At 40.4% G+C, this 18,898-nt stretch overlaps 1 protein-coding gene across 3 annotated transcripts; it reads right to left on the minus strand.

The window, feature by feature from the left end:
- Window positions 1–3,206: 3,206 nt before the first annotated feature.
- On the minus strand, window positions 3,207–18,393 carry ctsk (cathepsin K). 3 transcript variants are annotated; one of them, XR_013936752.1, is made up of 9 exons: window positions 18,238–18,393; window positions 15,977–16,100; window positions 12,855–12,977; window positions 11,186–11,332; window positions 7,215–7,433; window positions 5,970–6,135; window positions 4,359–4,467; window positions 4,028–4,189; window positions 3,207–3,564 (listed from the first exon to the last, which is right to left on the minus strand). XR_013936752.1 is itself a non-coding variant. In XM_080501661.1 (8 exons), the coding sequence occupies exons 2-8, from the start codon at window positions 16,097–16,099 to the stop codon at window positions 4,090–4,092; spliced, it is 987 nt and encodes a 328-aa protein (XP_080357787.1). In that variant the 5' UTR covers window position 16,100; window positions 18,238–18,393; the 3' UTR covers window positions 3,207–4,089. The 3 variants fall into 3 exon arrangements, 2 of the variants coding, with proteins under 2 accessions (XP_080357787.1, XP_080357788.1); XM_080501661.1 differs by having other exon boundaries at window positions 3,207–4,189; XM_080501662.1 differs by lacking the exon at window positions 18,238–18,393 and adding an exon at window positions 18,045–18,160 and having other exon boundaries at window positions 3,207–4,189.
- Window positions 18,394–18,898: the final 505 nt, after the last annotated feature.

Consider the following 18,898-nt stretch of genomic DNA (forward strand, 5'->3'; position numbering starts at 1 on the left):
AAACAGGAACTGTGAGAAAGTGAGAGACACACAGTGACGATATTCATCCAATAAAGAGCTTTTTAAACCTTGTTTTTAAAGTTAAATCAACCATATGATCTACATATGAGAATCAAAAGCAACAATTGCTTCATCTTCATTTCTTTAATCTCACTGAGGCAATCCAGGGGAATTCCTGCCATCTTTTCACGGCTGCACCCAGTTTCTAGAGCGGGGATTTAAAACTCACTTTAATTCAGCTTCAGTGTGCCATAATCACTTTTAAATTTACACTTTAAAGTGTTTCTTTCTTGTGGTGCTCATTATACGCATAAAAAAAGTCTAAGATCTTGAACAATTTTGCACCGAAGCCGGCCACAGTTTCAACATAACGATCTAAGACCCTGTTCACACTCGTCGTTTTAGCGTTTTTTTGTTTCAGAGATGTTTCATGTTTCCACAGCAAACTTTCTGAAAACAACATACGTTTCCAGGGACACGGCAGGACCGCAAAAAAAACAACAAAAAACAGCTCAAAATATTTATTTATTCATCATTTGTTTGTTTACTATTTTTATTTTGAGAGCAAATCCAAGAAACAGGTTTCAGTCAAAAACAAGAGGAAGACGAGGGATTAAGACGAGGAGCCGTGTTTGGCCACAGTTACCGCGAAAAAGTACTACGGTTACTGATTACTAGTTACTCTTTTACAAAATTAACTTGGTTACTTTACTGATTACTTGTTGTAACTTGTTTGGTTTCTATCAGCAGCTGCCGACCACACTCGTCACCCGTCAAAATGATAACCGGTTTTGCCAAAAACTCAGTTCCCTTTTTATAATAATGTCAGATCCCTGCCTGGCCTCCTGCATCATGTTTCTATATATTTAACCTTTGACCTTCATTCTTTGTTGGATTTATATCTGACTCATGCTTTTATTACCTGATTTTTACTATTACTGCGATTTATTTACCCAGAGATGTAGTTGTAGTCTGTTGTTGAATTATTTATCTCTCTATTTATATATTTATATATTTGTACTACATGCTCTCTGCGACCTTTAAAATTGACCCCCCCCCCCAAATAAATTCCTTGATTGATTGATTGATTGATTTTTTGGAAAAGTGGGTGGCGCTTCCTGATAAATATACTTTTACTGAAAATTATTTGATGCAATGTTAAGGTTTTGTGATTCCGATTCCTTTGTGTCACCTGAACACACCGTTAGAGCGAGATGGTCTGTGATTGGCTCAGAGTGGAGAAGGGGGCGGGGCAGGTGCAGAGACTGTGTGTGTGTGTGTGTGTGTGTGTGTGTGTGTGTGTGTGTGTGTGTGTGTGTGTGTGTGTGTGTGTGTGTGTGTGTGTGTGTGTGTGTGTGTGTGTGTGTGTGTGTGTGTGTGTGTGTGAGTTTGGAGGAGCAGCCCGGTTTAGTTTAACAATAAAGTGACCAGAAAGTGAAGTAACTCACAGTGACTTTTAAGAAGTAACTTTAATCTGATTACTGGTTTGGGTTAGGGTTAGATTACTCGTTACCGAAAAAAGTCATGTAATGCGTCGCCGGTAAATGGGCCCCCAAAATGCAACAAAAGTCTTCCGGACTTAAATGATACTTTCTTGGACAAAATACACGGTCACAATGTCAAAAAACAACAAAAAACAAACAAACAAACAAAAACTTCTCCGATAACCATTTTGTTTTGGTTTGCAATGTCATTGTGGCTTTTGAAGCTCATTTAGCAGCAACGAGGTAACCAGCTTTCACGGCAGCATCACGATATCTCTGCTCTGGTCTCAGTGTCGTGTTGAGAACAAAAAAAACCTACATTTTATATGAATTTTTTTTTCCAGTTTCCTTGGTGATTTGACCAAATTGGAGCCTCTTGCCGGCCAGTTTTGGCCCATGGACCTTCTGTTTGACATCTAAAGGTTTTCTATCATATTATCAGTGATGTTGATCAACGTTGGAGAACGTCGTCAGTATTTCTGTTATTATTTACAATTCTTTAAAAACTCTAAATTTTCCGAGAGTAATCATGTATTTCACATGTCATCATGTGCAACAGCTTGAGACACTCTGATGCTGAGGCCACTAAATTATCCTGTGAGCTAAAAAATAAAAAAAAATAAAACATGTTTTGAGGCTGCAAACAAAATGCAAATGTGCTCCGTTCCCTCCATCCTCGGGGGTGAAAAGAGAATATTGTGGCGTTCTGCTCGTTACATCTCGATGTTCATCGTGCAGAGATGAACATTTTGGCGCCATGCAATGGAGAGGTCAGGGAGGTTGCCGGGGGGAAAAAAAAGAAATGCTTTGGGATGGATGTCCAATCTGGATAATGTAGTTCTGGACCGAAGAGGAGGTCAAGATGAATATTTGACCTGGCGAGAGCTCTGGAGGAAAGGTCGGGAGGTCACCGAGCTCCCTGCGAATAACAATCCATTCAAATCGTATACGGAGGCCTTAAACAATGTGTAGGGTAGAGTGCTGGAACACACACACACACCCACACACACACACACACACACACACACACACACACACACACACACACACACACACACACACACACACACACACACACACACACACACACACACACACACACACACACACCGGGATTGTGTTGAAATCTACTGTTTGAAGGTCGGGTAACATTTCCTTCCCTTTCTTCAACTTCTGGTTTAACTTTCTCACGGATTAAATTCTATTTTGTTGTTACCATTGATATTTTTAATATATCTAGTATATGTCCATATATATTTAGTGCTTCAGCGCCCCCTAGGATAGCCAAAGCAGCCCCACAGCACCCCCAAGAAATATATATATATATATATATTTATTTATTTTTTAAGTACCATAGTTTATTCAGATTTTTTCTTTTTATGTGTAAAGATTATAATTTGTTGTCTGGTTAATTAATAAATACACCAATAAAACATGCATTTATGTTGTTTTTTTTAAACAACATTTTTTGCAAAAGAATAAGGACAAAATCACTGATGCCTTCGCTCTAAACCACAACAACCCACGTAGTGTTTTATTATGACGTCTCATGGTGAGTGATGATTATTGCCTACTTGGTGTTTGAGATCTGACTGCTGGTTCTCTCTATGCAGTGTTTATTAATCTGTCATTAGAGCCATCGAGCTCCCCGTAGCATCAGCGAAAAATATATTTTTTTAAATCTGGCGCCACCACTGGTCAACAAAAACCAAAAACAAGGCATTCAACTTCAAAAAAGTAACCTTTATTCAATTTCCTACAAAATATTACAGTTTTAATCATTAGAAAAGTGCCGAACAAGAACAACAACAAGATTTCTCGGAGGTGACTGGTGGTCAGGACAGGAGGAGCTCCCATCGCCCAGCAATGCTTCCTGTCACACCAAACGTCATTAAGACGACTCCCCGACCGGCCAGGTGACGTCCTGAGATGCAACTCGCTTCACGCGTCGTTGGGGGTTTCTGCAGGAAACCCTCCAGGAACCACGTCTTTCTCTGTGGATCAGAGGCCTGCTGCTGCCGCCCAGATAAACTGAAGGGAGGTTCAAAGTGCTTCGTTCTGACTCAACTCCTCCATTTCTCTTTAAAAAAAACAACAAAACATTGATCCCTTTGGTCATTTGGCGATTAAAAACCAGTTTGTAGTGGTTGTTGATGTGAAGAAATAAGCTCTGTGAAAGGTTGTGTGCTTTGCGGTCGCGGCTGTAACAACCAGTAATATCAGATTATGAACATTTTCCAATGTAATAAAGCCAATAATGCCAAAACTTTGGCCTTTTTCAGTGTAATAAAGCTCATAATCCCATAATGAAACAGGATAATCAGGCCATTATCTTAAAGTTTTCCCAATAATCTATTTGATTGAAGTCACATTTTTGAAAAAAAATTATCGTAATTGGAATAAAAGGTTTAGAGGATGATATGTTACTTAGATTCATTAATTCAAACATACTTTGAGACATTTTTTTATAATTTTGTGACACTGTGATCAAGGTTTTTATGTTATCGGCCCTGCGACAGTCATTTTGGCCAATAGTTTAATACTTCTGATTATCGGTCGCTGCAAAGTGCCCTTCATCCGTCCACGTCCTCCCCGACAGCCTCCTTCACATGACGGGGTAGCTGGCCAGGTTGGCGATGCCGCAGGCGTTGCCACGGTTGCGCGCCATCAGGATGTAGCCCTTGTTTCCCCAGTCCTCGCTCCAGCTGTCGGAGAAAGACAAAGTGATGGAGAGACGGAGAGAGATGAGTGTGATCTGAGCATCGCCCGCAGTAATAAAAAAAACAACCCATTTCAACTCATCAGCGTGTCACAAGCAGACGGCAGCCCATCACGCCGTCGTTTCATTTCGTGGGCCACCTGATGCCGTCCCACCTGTTCTTGATGATCCAGAACTTCTTCCCCTTGCTGTTCATTCCGTATCCGACCGCCAGCACGGCGTGATTGATGTCGTCTTTGTTGCACTGGGGGTCGTAGTAAATACCTGGCCACACAACACAAACACGGCGAGAGACTCAGTGCGCCACGTGAAGTGAACGGAATCAGAAAAATCTACATTTTTACACCTGGAACTCGGTTTGCAGCAGACATCTGCAGCCCGAGGCTATTAAGAGGCTCTGCAGTGGATCCAGGATGATCTCAGAAGTCTGTTTTGTATTTGTTTACCTGAACTTATTTGGCATAAAGACACAGTTAAAACAACCAAAATGGTTAAAATTGCACAAAAAAGAGCTCAAACAATCAGTATAGCAATAAATATTTAAAATGGCTTTTAGATTTTAAAAAAAGCTGTAAAAAATTTATGAAATTCCTTTAAAGGGTCTAAAAGAAACGAAACAAAATATCAAACTGATAAAAAAATTGCCAAAATTCCTTAAAACTGTTTAAACTAAATATCCAAAACGCTGGGAGTTTTCAACAAAAGAATGATCCAAAAACAGCTAGAATTGCTTAGAAAAAGGCTTAAAAATGCAAACTAAATACCTAACAGGTAGAATTTGCTGAAGTTGCTGAATTTACTTAAATTAGATGTGCAAAACAGTTCTAGTTTTATTAAAAATATCTAAAAACAGTTCAATATCTAAAAGGACTAAACCAACTATAACTGTGAAAGTTGCTTCAAAAAGAGATTAAAAATACAGAGTAAGCATCTGAAAAAACCTATAATGGCTATAATGTGCTAAAAAAAACAAAACTCTTCCAATCTAATTTGGGGAAAAAACTACTAAAATTGCTTCAAAAACCGGCTAAAAATACAAAATAATAATCTAAAAACATCTACAAAAAAAACACAACTACTAAAATGTGCTTAAAAAAAACACAATTTAAAAACAGCTTGAATTAATATCCAAAATGGAAAAAAGACTTACTAGAAAGTAATATTCTAAAAGACCTAAAACGCCTATATTGTGCTAAAAGACATCCGAAACCAGCTCAAATTAACATCTAAAATGGCAACTAAAATCTCCCCATTTTTTTAAAAAGAGCCTAAAAATACAAATAATTATCTAAAACAGCTGAAATAACTACCACGGCTAAAATAAATATCCAAAACAGATCAAATTTAAAAAAGAAAAATGGAAAACCTGCTAAAACGACTAAAATGTCTAAAAATATTTTTTTAAAAGAAGCTAAAAACAGTTGAATACCGAAATCAGCTAAAATTACTTCAAAAACACTGGGAAAAAAACCATCTAAAACAATAAGATGTAAGGAATAATATTACAGAAAAAAGATGAAAAATAAAAAACAACCTCTGCATCAAACGGCTCCAAAAGCTCAAAAAAAAAAAAAAAAAAAAAGAAGTTCCAAAGTGTTTCCTGTTGCATATTGTAGCTGTGAAACATCCAGTGACGTGTTTAGAGACGTGTGGCCATTGTGGATGTTACAACCGACTGGTGCTCTTCAGTCCCTGGCGTGACGCCACAGGGGGCGGAGGAAGCCATTTGGCTCGTGGGCACAAGGGGAAAGAGGAGTGGCACCGACCTTTCTGGTAGAACTGGAAGCTGCTCAGCGCCGCGTCGATGCCCACCGACACCGGGCCCACCTTGTAGAGCGCCACGGCCAGCGCGTGCTCGCTGCCCTCGGGGATCTCCTTGTAGCCTTTGCACTGAGCCGCCATGCCAGACATGTTGTAGCGGCACGGCTGGTTCTGCAGGAGACACGGGGAACGTGTCACATTCAGCTTCAGGTCACACCAGCCACAAAAAGCTTCTTGAGACTTCGACATCACAAGCTCTTCACGTGACACAATCCATTCTTTGATTCAGTTTTTTTTAATAAACACCGCTTCTTCATTTCACAGATCAGTGACTTTGCGTTGTGTTCAAGCTTCTGCTTCTTCTCCCGGAGTCTTTTTTGGGAAGTAAAGCTTCCCTTTTGAGATGCGAATGGTTGAGATCAGAGGGCAAATACAGAACGACGAGACTTTCTTTTCATAAAAAAACAGGATTTCATCAGCCATTAGTTTTCTTTTCTTCATTTTTTTATTTAAACAAACTGCCACTCAGCTGTTCTTTGTTATTTCTATTACACTGTAGAACATCATGTTGCCGGGCGGTTTTGACCCAGTTTAACAAAATCTTCACTACTTTCTACTTTAGATCATTTAAATTCAGGGGCCACTTCATCTCAAGTGGTAAAAAATGGCGTCATAATAATCTTTTAAATGTTTACTTTTTCTTTGCAGTGTTGCAGAGTATACGCCATGAAAATGTTTTCACAAAAATCTAACAGTTACTACAGAACAGGGCTACAATCTCAACATAAAGCCAGTTTTAATGATAAAATATAGTGAATTAAAAAAACCCAAAACAACTTCACCTAAAGCTGTTGTATTATGCATGTTTTTAAACTCACTAATGCTAATTTGCATTTTCCCAACAAGAGCACCGTGTCGACGCCTCTTGCAGGCTGGTTTAAGGCTGATTTTCCTTAAAAAGCGTTTGTTTTTTTTGTTTTTTAAGGAAACCTAGAAAAGCTGGTCTAAATGTTAAAATAGATTTCACTCATATAGAACGTAGATTATGGAGTTATGAGGGTAAATATAAGGGTCAAAGCAGCGACGGCCAAATGAAGCTTCGTGAATCACCTTCTTTATCGGCGGACTCCCACCAGATGGGATGTTGAAAAGCAAATCTTCTATATCGTGATGAGATTATAATCGTCATGGGAACGGCAGCCAGAGAAAGTGCGTTTGTGGTCTAAATGCCCCCCGCACCTCCCCCTCACCTCTCCCACGTAGGGGTAGGCGTCCTCCGAGTCGATGCCGCCGTTGTCCCTCACGTAGCCGAAGGCGTTGGTCATGTAGCCGCCGCCGCAGCCGTCGTTCTCGGTGACGCAGTCCACCAGGTTCTGGGGGCTGAGGTCCATCAGCTGACCCGTCTTCTTGGCCAGCTGGCCCTCCAGGGCCCCGGCGGAGCTGAAGGCCCAGCAGGAGCCGCAGGCGCCCTGAGGAAAACGCCGCGGAAAAACACACAGTCAAGGCGTGGAGCGGGGTCGCCGTGGCGATGACGTGTGTCGCCACTGCACGTTGGCTTTTCTCCAGGAGGCCCTCACGGTTCCATGACATGCATGCGAGGATTAACAGGCGACGTTAGATGGCATGCAGTTTGTCCGAATTCCTTCGCTTCACTTCCCCGCAACCCCAAATTTAGAAAAAGATTCTAGAAGAAGATCGCCTACATGCATTTTCCTTGTTAGTGTGATATAGAGATTTAAAGAACCTTAGAATTTTGACTGCAGATGCCGAGATCAAATAAACATAAAGGTCAATATACTTTAGAAAAATCAAACATTTTTAAAGTTTGCTTCTCATCGTCTTCCACGACATGAACTAATATTTTATAATGTTCACACTAAATAGTCCTGATATGCTGACGGCAGTGGGAGGTCGATTAAAAACACCAACACAAGCCAGGATATTAGCATTAAACTTTTAAGACAAAAAAATGAAATTAAAACGGTGAAACCTTGAAAATGTTAAAAGATATGTACATAAAGGTACAAGTGCATGTTGTCCGTCTCGATTGTTTCACTTTAGAACTGTTGTTTAACAGATAAAGGTTTAACTTTGAGAGTGTGAATAACGACTCGAAGTTAAACCTTTATCTGAACCCAGACATGCACTTCTGCGTGTATTCTCCTCTTTGTCCACTAGATGGCAGAAGTTGACAGCTTCAAAGACGTCAGATTAATGAGACCTGAAGGTGAAATATGTTTCTTTCTATTTCAGTATTAATTTAACTGACAGCCATTGGGATTATGGAATGATAATTGAGAGCAAGGCTGCAGAGTATATGTCTATGTTTTTATCTGTAATGCATTTTTTTTTTTGAGAATTTCACCCAATCCTGAATGTGAACTTGAGGTTTTCTTTCCACGAGGCGAGCGTACTAACCACTACACACTCCCGGCTTAAATCTCCCTCAGTCCCAGAGTAGTAATATTAATTTAGCAATCATTCTGACTACACAGCTATGAGGTGAAACATCTGCTTGACCTCTTCTGCGCGGTGGAAACAGTAAATGTGTATAACGGTCGGATCATCGGGGGAGAAACTGAAGGATCTGCTTCAAACCAAAACAACATGGCTGTGGGAGAAGCAGCAGACTTGTTGGTATGCAGAGGGAGCAGGAGATTCATGAATAATCCATGAAACAGGAAGCAGAGGAGCTCATGAATCCAGTGTGCAGCTGCAGGTTACAAATCTGTCCAGCAGGTGGCGACAGCGTCAAACGCTGAGATGAAAACAGAGTCTGAAATCTGATTTTCTAACAGTTTGCAGAATTTACAGCTTCAAGGCTTTTTAATTAAACTTTTCTTCCACTCATAAATTAAATTAGATAAGTTATGTCATGTATTACGTCATATACAAGCATCGATATTTCTATTTTTGTTTGATCTTAAGGACATTTGTTTGAATTTTCTAAAGATTTCAGCAGTTTTACTTGGTTCAACTTTTGGTCTGTTCAGCCTTTTAGAAAATGTTCTTAATGATTTGTATTGTTTTAGACATTTTGAGTATTTTACATGTTTTTATTAAGCAGGTTTTTGCAATTTATTAATAAATCAAAACAGATAAATCATGCCAAAGCATCTCTATATCATAATTAAGTGAGACAAATTCCACATATTTGTGATTTGTTCCACATAAATAGAGATATTTTTCTTTTTTTTTTGTTGCATTGTTTGTCATTGTTGCTTGTAAGTCATACAATTCAATTTAATGCTACTTTATCTCAAAATGTCATAATAAAACTAAAATAATCATACTCGATTAGTCCCCTTGGAGAAATTTGGAAATCTGAGGAGCTGATGTGGGGTCAAAGGTCATCCTCTGGGACCCACAATGGTGATTTCTCCTCTGTGGGATTTGATCCTTGCAATAACAAATTTTTCATCGTTTGTTTTTGAATGAAAATTTTTTTTTCAAAAACTTGTGTTCTATTAACAAGCAATCTTCCATGTTTTGTATATCAACTGTTTGTATTCAGGGTTTATAGAACTGGTTCAGCAAAGAGAAACATCGAACCGAAACAGATTGAAAACACGAGAATTTCACGGCTGAGCACTTTTCAATCAGCTCCGACGCTGGTTAGATAACATCCCTCCTCCCGGTGACGATCTGCCTCTCAGCGCACAGATGCATGCCATATTTTCCGTCCGCGGACTTCCTGCTCTTGTTTCCACGCACGACGCCAAGCTGTTCAGCACTCGCGAGGACTAATTACATCGGATAATCAAAGCCTTTGCTTTGTCTTCAGAGTCCAGGAGCAGAGAGGACGGGCTCCTCCGGCATGTTCCCACTGTGGGTCTTCTGCTAACATGGACATTTTCCAGGTTTTACACTGGAATTGATGATTAAATCTCACGCAGCCTTACTGAGATGACGTACGAAGACTTTCCACTCATGTAAACAGGAGGTTTTTGAGACATTCTCAAACTACGACACTTGGTTTTGACCTGAGTTGAGAACATATCATCATTAATGTAGATTTCATGAAAGATTCGGCACTGATGTTTCGACATAACTGACTTTACAGTTGATCTCGATCACATTTGATTACGTGTATGAGAAAAAACAGTCCTATCTAGGTGGTGGCACTGCAACGCTTTACAGCCTTACAGATGAGTCTGTAAAAACATGTTTAATCTTAAAAATGAGGAAAACAAAGCTCATGAAGTCGTATTTGTAGTTTTGCTTTAAGTACGGAGAAATATTTGTCCTGCTTGTGGTTCTGTTTACGCAACGTTTCAAGTAAAAACCCATCGTTTTCAAGTTTGTGTTTCAGAAGCTTCTGAAATTGATGTAGTTCACATGTTGGGCCACGAGTTGGCGCTGTTGTTTGTTTTAGTAATGAAACGACTCACACGTGCAGCAAAGAACAATCAGCTATAAACATTATTAATGGGAGAACGTGGACATTCTCGTGGACAGGCAACCAGGTTGGATTGTCGCGTTTCCCACGGTTTCCACGGAGACGGAGTCAGAGCATTTTGTAAAAAGTTTCAAAAGACTCACATTTTCCATTTTCATTTGCTTCTAAGACATTATTTATTTCTTTTCTAATTGCTTCAATGTTTTTTTAATTGAAAAAAATTGCTATTTTTGCTGCTTTTACTCTTCTAGATTTTTTTACTTTGTTTCTATTTTCTTGTGGTTTTAGCCGTTTTATTCATTTTGGCTGAGCTAAGTTGCTTGTTTTTTCTATTTACTTTAATTCTTGTGGTTTTAGCTGTTGTAGCTGTTTCAACCACTTTAGCATTTGACTGATTTTGGCTGTTTTAACAGTTACATAAGAAATCTTTTCTGTATTTTCTGACTCTTTTATCAAATTCTTCCCCCTTTTTTAAAATTTCTAGTGGTTTAATCGATTTAAATTCTCCTTTTTTATCAGTAGTTTTGCTACTTTAGCCATTTAAATATGTATCACCCATTCAGAGACTGTTTAAAAGCATGAAATACGTGAATTTGTCCAACTTTTCATCAAATACAAACAGCATATCAGTCAGTTTAATGTTTCCCTGATTTTAAAAGGAAAAAAAACAAAACAAAGTGAAGTTTTCCACAATAAGCAATTTTCAAGAATTTCAGTAAATCGTTTTCTTGGCTTCAACAGAAAATCTGAATTTGTTTTCTTCCAAGCCTGTGTCAAATATGGAGTTTGCTGAGATTCTGAGGTGAGTGTTCATTTCCCCACCTGGTTCTTGACGGAGGTCACCATGTTCTTCTTGCGGTAGTCGATGGATTTGGGGATGTGGACCAGCTTGTCCTCCGGCTCCACGGTGAAGTTGCGGTTCATCGGGATCAGCAGGCCGGTCATCTTCTCCACCACTTCATCTGAGGTCTGATCAGAAACCAGAGAGAGAGAGATCAGCATTTATCTCGTTTACTCCAAAGTGAAATTACATTTTTCTTCTTTTGCACTTTGAGATGTCAAAAAGCCAGGAAAAGCTGATTTTAAGCAGAAGATGATTGATGGTCTTTTTGTTTCTGTCACGTCAGGTCTGCAGGTTATGTGATATTTAGATACTTAATTAAAAGAAAAAAAACATGTATTTTTTATCAGCTCTTAGCTTCTGTTGATGCTCATTATAAATAGAAAGATCATTAAAGTAAGAATTACAGACCATCTGTTATTTTCTCATTCCACATAAATGCTTCCAGTCAAAATGAAAACGGCGAGCCGTCCTTCATCTCCGACCACCTGCGTCTACATAAACACCAAATTGGCTCCTCATCCACACTTTTTCTGTCACTTATGAAGGAGCGCTCGCCTCCTGCGCCCCGTGACAACCCGCCTCCCTCTGGGGGCTGCTCTCCGCTCCCAGCCGCCATCTTTACGTCAAAACAAGCGTCGGTCACGCTCCGACACGTCCACGACAACAGATCATTTGAAAGACGGCGAACACGTTTAGTTTCACACCGGAAGCACTGGGGGCTGACACCGAGATGACAAGAGAAAACAGCGGCCGGAAGCGGGAGCTGCTGAGGGAAACGGGAGGCGGACTCTTTTCAGATACGACATTAAACGATTTTTAAAAAAACTGGCTTTGATAAAGCCGATGTCATGGGGTTGATACTACTCAACCCCCCCTTTATTTCTTTTTCTTTCTCGTGGTTTCAGCTCGTGGCGGCCAAATGAAGTTTCATGAACCACGGGCTTCATTTCCTGAAGCCACTAGATGGCGCCGTGTGCTCAACAAACGTTTGAAAACGCGCTTCATTAACTTTCAGCCGACATTTTAAAACCAAGAGCGCCATCTGGTGGGAGTCAGAAAATAAATAAAGTGGTTCACGAAACTTCATGACGCTTCATTTGGATTTAGCTGTTATAGCTATTTAAGCCGTTTTAGCATTTATTGATTTCAGCTGTTTTAATCATTTTATTTATTTATTTATTTTTAAATACATAAAGGGTTAGGGTTAGAAAAAATGTGTGTATACATGGTAACGTTTTGAAAACATTTGATCAATTTGATTGTCTGTTTTAGCTGTTTAGTTATTTCATTCTAGTTAGCCAGATTAACTTTAACATATTATTTTCAAAACTTGTTTTTACCCCTTTTAGTGATTATAACTGGTTGATCCATTTGAGCAGTTTTGCCAAATTAAAATGTTTTAAACAGTTTTTTGTTTTTTTTAAAGCTGATGTCAGGAGAATCTGTTTCCTTGTTTGAAGTACGTGAAGCATCAGCCTGCAGGAGCAGAAAAATGCTGACCTGTGAGTCATTCTGTCACCTTTTTTTTTTTGCAAAGAGATTAAAAAAAAGAAAGAAAAAAGAAGAGATGGATGTCTTCCAGTGTCCTGCAGGTACAAGCAACATGTCTGCCGTTGTCACGGTGACACGAGGCCGACTCAGACTCACCATGTCTCCCAGGTGGTTCATGCCCATCTCGTACGAGTGCATTCCCAGAGCCGCCTCCTCGTTGTGAGCCGCGATCATCCGCATGTTCTTCTCCCAGACGGCCCGGCGGATCGCCTCTTCATCCTGCGGAGTCAAGGGGTCAAAGGTCAGCTCAGCTTCACCCATGCCTGCCGTCACACGGCAAGCTGGCGTCGGCCTCAAAGCCAGTCAGGCAGAGCTTGTTAAAACAGAGCAGCGATAGGAGACGTTTTATGGACAATTAACCAGAAGGTTTCAATAGGAAGTAGGAAGTACTCCCTCCTCTTCCCAAGATGGGCATGTGTGGGCGGAGCCAGTGCAGCTCACACAGACACAGCAGATTTTGAATGCAGCTCCTATGATCCAATATTCAAATGGAGGAGAATCAAGGAGAAGAAATGCACTTTGAAAACAAGGTTTTTGGACCGACGAGACCGTGTGAAAGTGTTGACTATCCATTAAAGGTTATTAATTCCCTTTTCTACCAGCCCCGCCCACTCCAGAGGAAAATGGGTCGTTTGCGGCGTCTGAACTAAAATGTGTTTGACACCTTCCATCAGCGCCAACTTACATGCAATTTAATTTCGAACAATCATGAATAGAAATTCTGTCTTCTCAATACAAAACCTGGATCCGGCCCCTCCGTGAGCTCCAGCTAATGAATTCAACTCATTTCACCTGACATGAATGAGCATCATAATGAGGCCATAACGTACAGAAGTGAAAAGAAAAGAAAAAAAGTACCACCTTCAGTTTCATCTTAATGTTTCCTTCTGTTCCTCGCTGCACACAATCACACCTGACAGCTGAAAGAAACCAATCTGGGCAAATTAGCATTATAATTAGCACATTCAATTAATTAATTAATTAGAAAAAAGAAACCTCTGCCTGTTTTATTGTCCCATTTCATTAATTGGGTCAATTAAAGCAGCGAACATTTACGCTGCCAGTCTTTCAAAAGAGACGAGTGTTTTATCAAACGGGCCCACCAGCGTGTCAGAGATCTGCTGTGAGATTCGGACGTCAAGCGGCGAAGCGTCAAAACACAACTCAGGATTGGTGGAATGAGTAAATGTTTAGATGTAGAAAATAAAAAAATAAAAAATCTGCTTAGTATTCGTGGTCTTAACAACTATAATCATCACTTCCATCTTGACATCCACTCCAGTAATGGAAAATGCAAATGCTGCGAGAAGACTTTGATGCTATTACGACGACGCTGGTTCAAGGAGGGTTGAATCAGAGGAAAATCAGAGAGAGAGAGAGAGAGTTTCTGCTGACTGTGCAGGAATGTTAAAACACACGACATATTTAACACACGCATCAACGCAGGGATACAACATGCAAGTTCACACTGAACCCAGTCACATGCAGCACTGCGCGCACACACACACACACACACACACACACACACACACACACACACACACACACACACACACACACACACACACACACACACACACACACACACACACACACACACACACACACACACAGCTGTGGTGTGGCCTCTCGCTGGAGGTGAAGAATGAAAGGATAACAGATGCTCGACCCGCATTCAGGAAATAAACTCGGGGTTTACCAACGACTAAGATCCTGCACGTGCATTTCCTTTACCATGAACCAAGGAGAAAAACAAAATAGAAAAAGAAAAAGACAAGCAATTACAGCAAAGTGGGTGGGATTTCCTCTACAGCTCTTCAAGTAATGAAACAGGATGGACGACGTTTGATTTGAGTTTCGTGCTCCAAATGACGATATCTGCAAGGTTATTTTTAATCAAACTGCCCCACAAACAAAAGACTAAGGCTCTCATCGCGTTTACACGACAACGCTCTGACTCCGTCATCGTTGTAAAGGTAGAAAAAGCGGCTACTGCGCATGCGCACCTCGTCAGCGGATATTTCTTCTGCACATGCCAACAATGTTGGCCTTCATTGTTGTGTCTGCCATCGCCGTGGAAACGGACATCGCTTTCAGAAGGTTGATGTATAAATGCTAAACTTGTCCGAAGCAAAAACACCTAAAAACGATGCGTGTTCATCAAAACAGCACCTCAAACAGCTCAAATTTCACGTCTGCCTGCAAAGCAAAACTATAAATACCATTAGCAGTTAGAATGACATGGAAGATTTCTGAAACAAAAATGAGAAAACGGGGCATCTTCTCGCTCGGCTTCGTTAAGGGTCGACTGATGCACGGTGGGAATTGACTTCAGGAGCCGAGGATACGAAATATGAAGACTCATTGTGCTCGTCCTGCTTTACTTTTGCTTCCTTGTCCTCCATCTGTCTTGTTTCTACTTTGGGCCAAAACAAGGAAGTAGAGCAACCAGTGCTGGCCTCACATTTTTTTCCAGTCCGTACTTACAGTAACCGGCCTCATTATGTGTGTCAGTTTCAAAAAAACATCATGTTTTAAAGGTACAACATGACTCAGAGAAGACTTAGTGGACACTATCGTGTATGAAACAATGATAAGCTGTCTTTTTTACTGTATTAAGAAACAAACACACCAAAAAAAAAAAAAATTTGATAAAATAAGAAAGCTGCTTTTTTTCTGGAGGCAGAGAGACTAATAATACGCTGTAGTACAAAATACAAATCAAATGCATTCCCTTGAAGTTCGCTGTGATGTTTCTGTCTGTCGCCCTGCTGCTCTTGCTTTTGTGGACCTTCATCAAAAGCAGACCATGTATTTTTTTATCTTTCCTCTGTGAATCTGCCGCCCTGCAGTGGGAACGAGGTAACAGGGTTTCCCCGACTTCCTCGGAAGGGGTCAGACTGCCTCACAAACATTCCCGTCCTCGACTCTGATGCAGATTGTGGCACGTTAATAAAGCATGAGGCTTTGCCACTGTAGCACACGGATTTACTTGAGTATGTGGCTTAATAAATCACAACAGTTTGCACTTTTGACAGTCGGGCATAAAGTTATGTAATCACATTTGATCCAGCTGAATAAAACATCCAGAGGACGCCAGAAGCCCGACAGTCGGGGTTTTTAAATCACTTTTATCTCTGTTGAACATCCAATTTGTATAGTGAATTTTGTAAGAGCAGATATTGAGGAGTCGTCTGCATACGGTGGCGTCCACTGACCAGGCCGTTGTATTCTCTCCTGTGGGTCATCTTCCACTGCTCCCAGTGGGAATCCAGGAAGGATTCATCCATGTGAGCCAGAGCCGAGGCCGCCAGCAGCAACAGACACGCACACGACAACATCCTGCAAACAAAGTTAAAGACACACATCTCATGATATAGAAATGGCAGCATACAGTCCACAAATACTTGAGTGCAAGATACCGAAAGTCGAAGATACACGCTTCAAACACACATCGGATTAAAAATAACCTGTTTGTTTCTCGCAGCTATGTTTATTCTACTGAGGCTTCTCAAATACACCCAATGAATTCAAGGTAGCTATGAGTAATCAAAGTACTTCACCAAATATTTTGATCGCTTTTTGCATTCCAAGTCTCGTATAACTTCATTAACAACATAGATCAGCTCTGAAGTGACCTGCTGTGACGCGTCATGTTTAAGCTGAGAACTTCCTTTTTTTTTTTTTTTTTTTACAGCAAAGACACTCTAAATATAACATAACTTGCTTCCCCCCCTGTAGCGCTTCAAGTACTTCTTTCTTTTGTTTAGTTTTTTTAAAGAGAGAGAACTTCAGGAATTGTCACAATAATAAATATGCTGGTGCAAAAACGTAGTCATTACAATAATGTGTTTTATTTATCTTGACTCCATTTCTACATGTTAGTCGAAGGTCACACGATATTTTCTAGGTTTCAGTTATCTGAACGTTGATTTTCACTTCTTTTCCAATACGAGGGCATCAAATGTGAGGCGCATGGACCAAAACCAACAAGAGACAAGACAACACATTTAGTAGTAAACAAAACACAACACTGAGTGATGCTGTCATGAGATTTATAGCGACCTTGCTGCAAAAATACAAATTACTGTTAGGGAGTGTTTTAAAATGTGCAACGGCTTTAGGATACGTTTGTTTTGGGACGTTTCACTGCATTTTGCATCATTAAAAAAGGCTTTATGTTGAGATTCTACTCATTATCAGTAGAAATTGTGTGCTTTTGTGAAATTACAGACAATTTCATCTCATATGCTCTGTGCCACAACAAAGAAACAATTTAAAGCTGAAACTGAAAAAAGTTATTTACTCCACCATGGAGGCTATAATATTGTTTAAAAGCTTTTATTTGTCTGTCCGCTAACAGGCTATCCGAAAAAACCAATGAGCGGATCTTCATAAAAAAAAAAAAAAAGGCATTTAAATTAAAAAAAAAATGTTAATCAAAGAAAAAACCCAACAAATGTTCCAGATCAAAATAATTGTTAAAATAGAAAATTTTCATTTTGCAATATATTGTCTGATCTTGTGTCCTTTCAAATTATGACATCAAATCACATCCTGTGTCTTGACCAAGGTAGAACTGAAGTCAACAAAGACAACAAGCTACACCCAAAGTTCCCTGGTTTTCCCATGTAAAATTCTGATATTTTCAACTGTATTTTTAATTTTTTTTTTACAAATCTTTTCTATAGAATAATGCATATCAGTTAATTCTCTCCCTGCACCTCCTCAGCTTTGTGATTTCCAGCCATCTGCCACTGATCAACATTTTATTACTCTTTGTTCCAAATCTGCTTCCACAAAAGGCCGCTGACCTCCAAGGTTTACTCAGAGAAAAAAACAAAAAAACAACTAAACAAAGCACAATCAAATCTGTCTCCCCTCAGCTATGAGGATGAGCGGCCCGCGCCGCTTTACGTCGTCTGCTTCCCACACACATTGATTGTGCCGCGACACGACTTCACCTTTTGCAGCAAAGTCTCTCGGTTTATGCAAATAATCTACAGTGCGAGCGCAATGTTCTGTCCCTGTGTGAGTCACATGAACTTTCCCGGTCGCCGTCTTTCTGCTTCGCGGGTGAACTTGTGATTTAGATCAGTGATCAGATCCTCGCGAGGCCGCCGAGGTTTCCGACGGTAAACATTTAGGTACAGCCAGAAAAGCCTTGAGCTGGTTCAGATAAAGCCTCGGCATTGTTGTTGATGTTTTGGAGCTCAGTCTAGGCAGCAGAAACCTCTCAGAATCCCTCCATTAGGAAGGAAACACAAAGCTCTCGAATCGCAGTACCTTTAGTGTCGTTGGCCGAGTCTCTCAGTCGTCGGTTTCTATGCTGAACTGTATACTTTGGTGAACAAAAGCTGCATTTGCCTTCGAATGCTAATAAATCTGTTCTTGAAAACTGGATCTGGAACCGGTCCGACCGACAAAAGAGAAAGTAAAAAAACCCTGCAGCTATAAATCAGGGGACAAACAAACTCACCTAAAAGCTGAGGACGGGAAGAGTTTGGTGAATTCCTGGGACTGGGACGCCGGATTCCTCTGCTGTGAAGTAGGTCAGGGGGACGTTTATATTCGCTGGATTTTGAGGAAGTGGGAGCACCAGGTCTGGGGAGGAGTTTTTAGGGTTTTTTTTTCTTCTTCTTCTTTGTTTCCATAGAGGGAAATGACATGTGGTTTCACTCTAACAGCAAAAGATCCCCAAACCAGATGATGTCAGGTGTCAGGTTACACCTTCGCACACTGCTGCAGCCCAGGCCGCTGTTTGAACCGCTGCAGGAATCTTCAATGGAAATGAGTTGAACCTTGGGCGTCTGCTCTTATTCTGATCGGACGTCTGGGGTTTATTATTTATGAGGCTGTTGTAAAATGAAAGCACGTCTTTGTTCTTGTTTATTGTGAGCATGAATCTAATTATCAGGGAAGAGAAGAACTCAACTTTTAACACTCGTCTGATTTCTCTGCAAGATCATTTGAAACGAGGCCGTGTGTGTGTGTGTGTGTGTGTTTGTCTTGAATTCATTATCGGAGTGCCGTCAACCAAGTCTTTGTTACTCAGATACACCTGTCTCCCAATCGGAAGGTTGCTGGTTTGATTCCGATCTCCACATGTCAGAGTGTCCTTGAGCAAGACACTGAACATC

The sequence above is a fragment of the Blennius ocellaris genome (assembly GCF_963422515.1).
Source record: "Blennius ocellaris genome assembly, chromosome: 8".
Taxonomy (NCBI): domain Eukaryota; kingdom Metazoa; phylum Chordata; class Actinopteri; order Blenniiformes; family Blenniidae; genus Blennius; species Blennius ocellaris.

Coding starts and splice junctions, on each gene's coding strand:
- ctsk (XM_080501661.1), bottom strand. CDS start 16,099: ATGTTGTCGTGTGCGTGTCTGTTGCTGCTGGCGGCCTCGGCTCTGGCT. Junction 12,978..15,976: donor GGAGAGAATACAACGGCCTG/GTCAGTGGACGC, acceptor TTGACTCCGCAG/GATGAAGAGGCGATCCGCCG. Junction 4,190..4,358: donor TTCTGGATCATCAAGAACAG/GTGGGACGGCAT, acceptor TTTCTCCGACAG/CTGGAGCGAGGACTGGGGAA.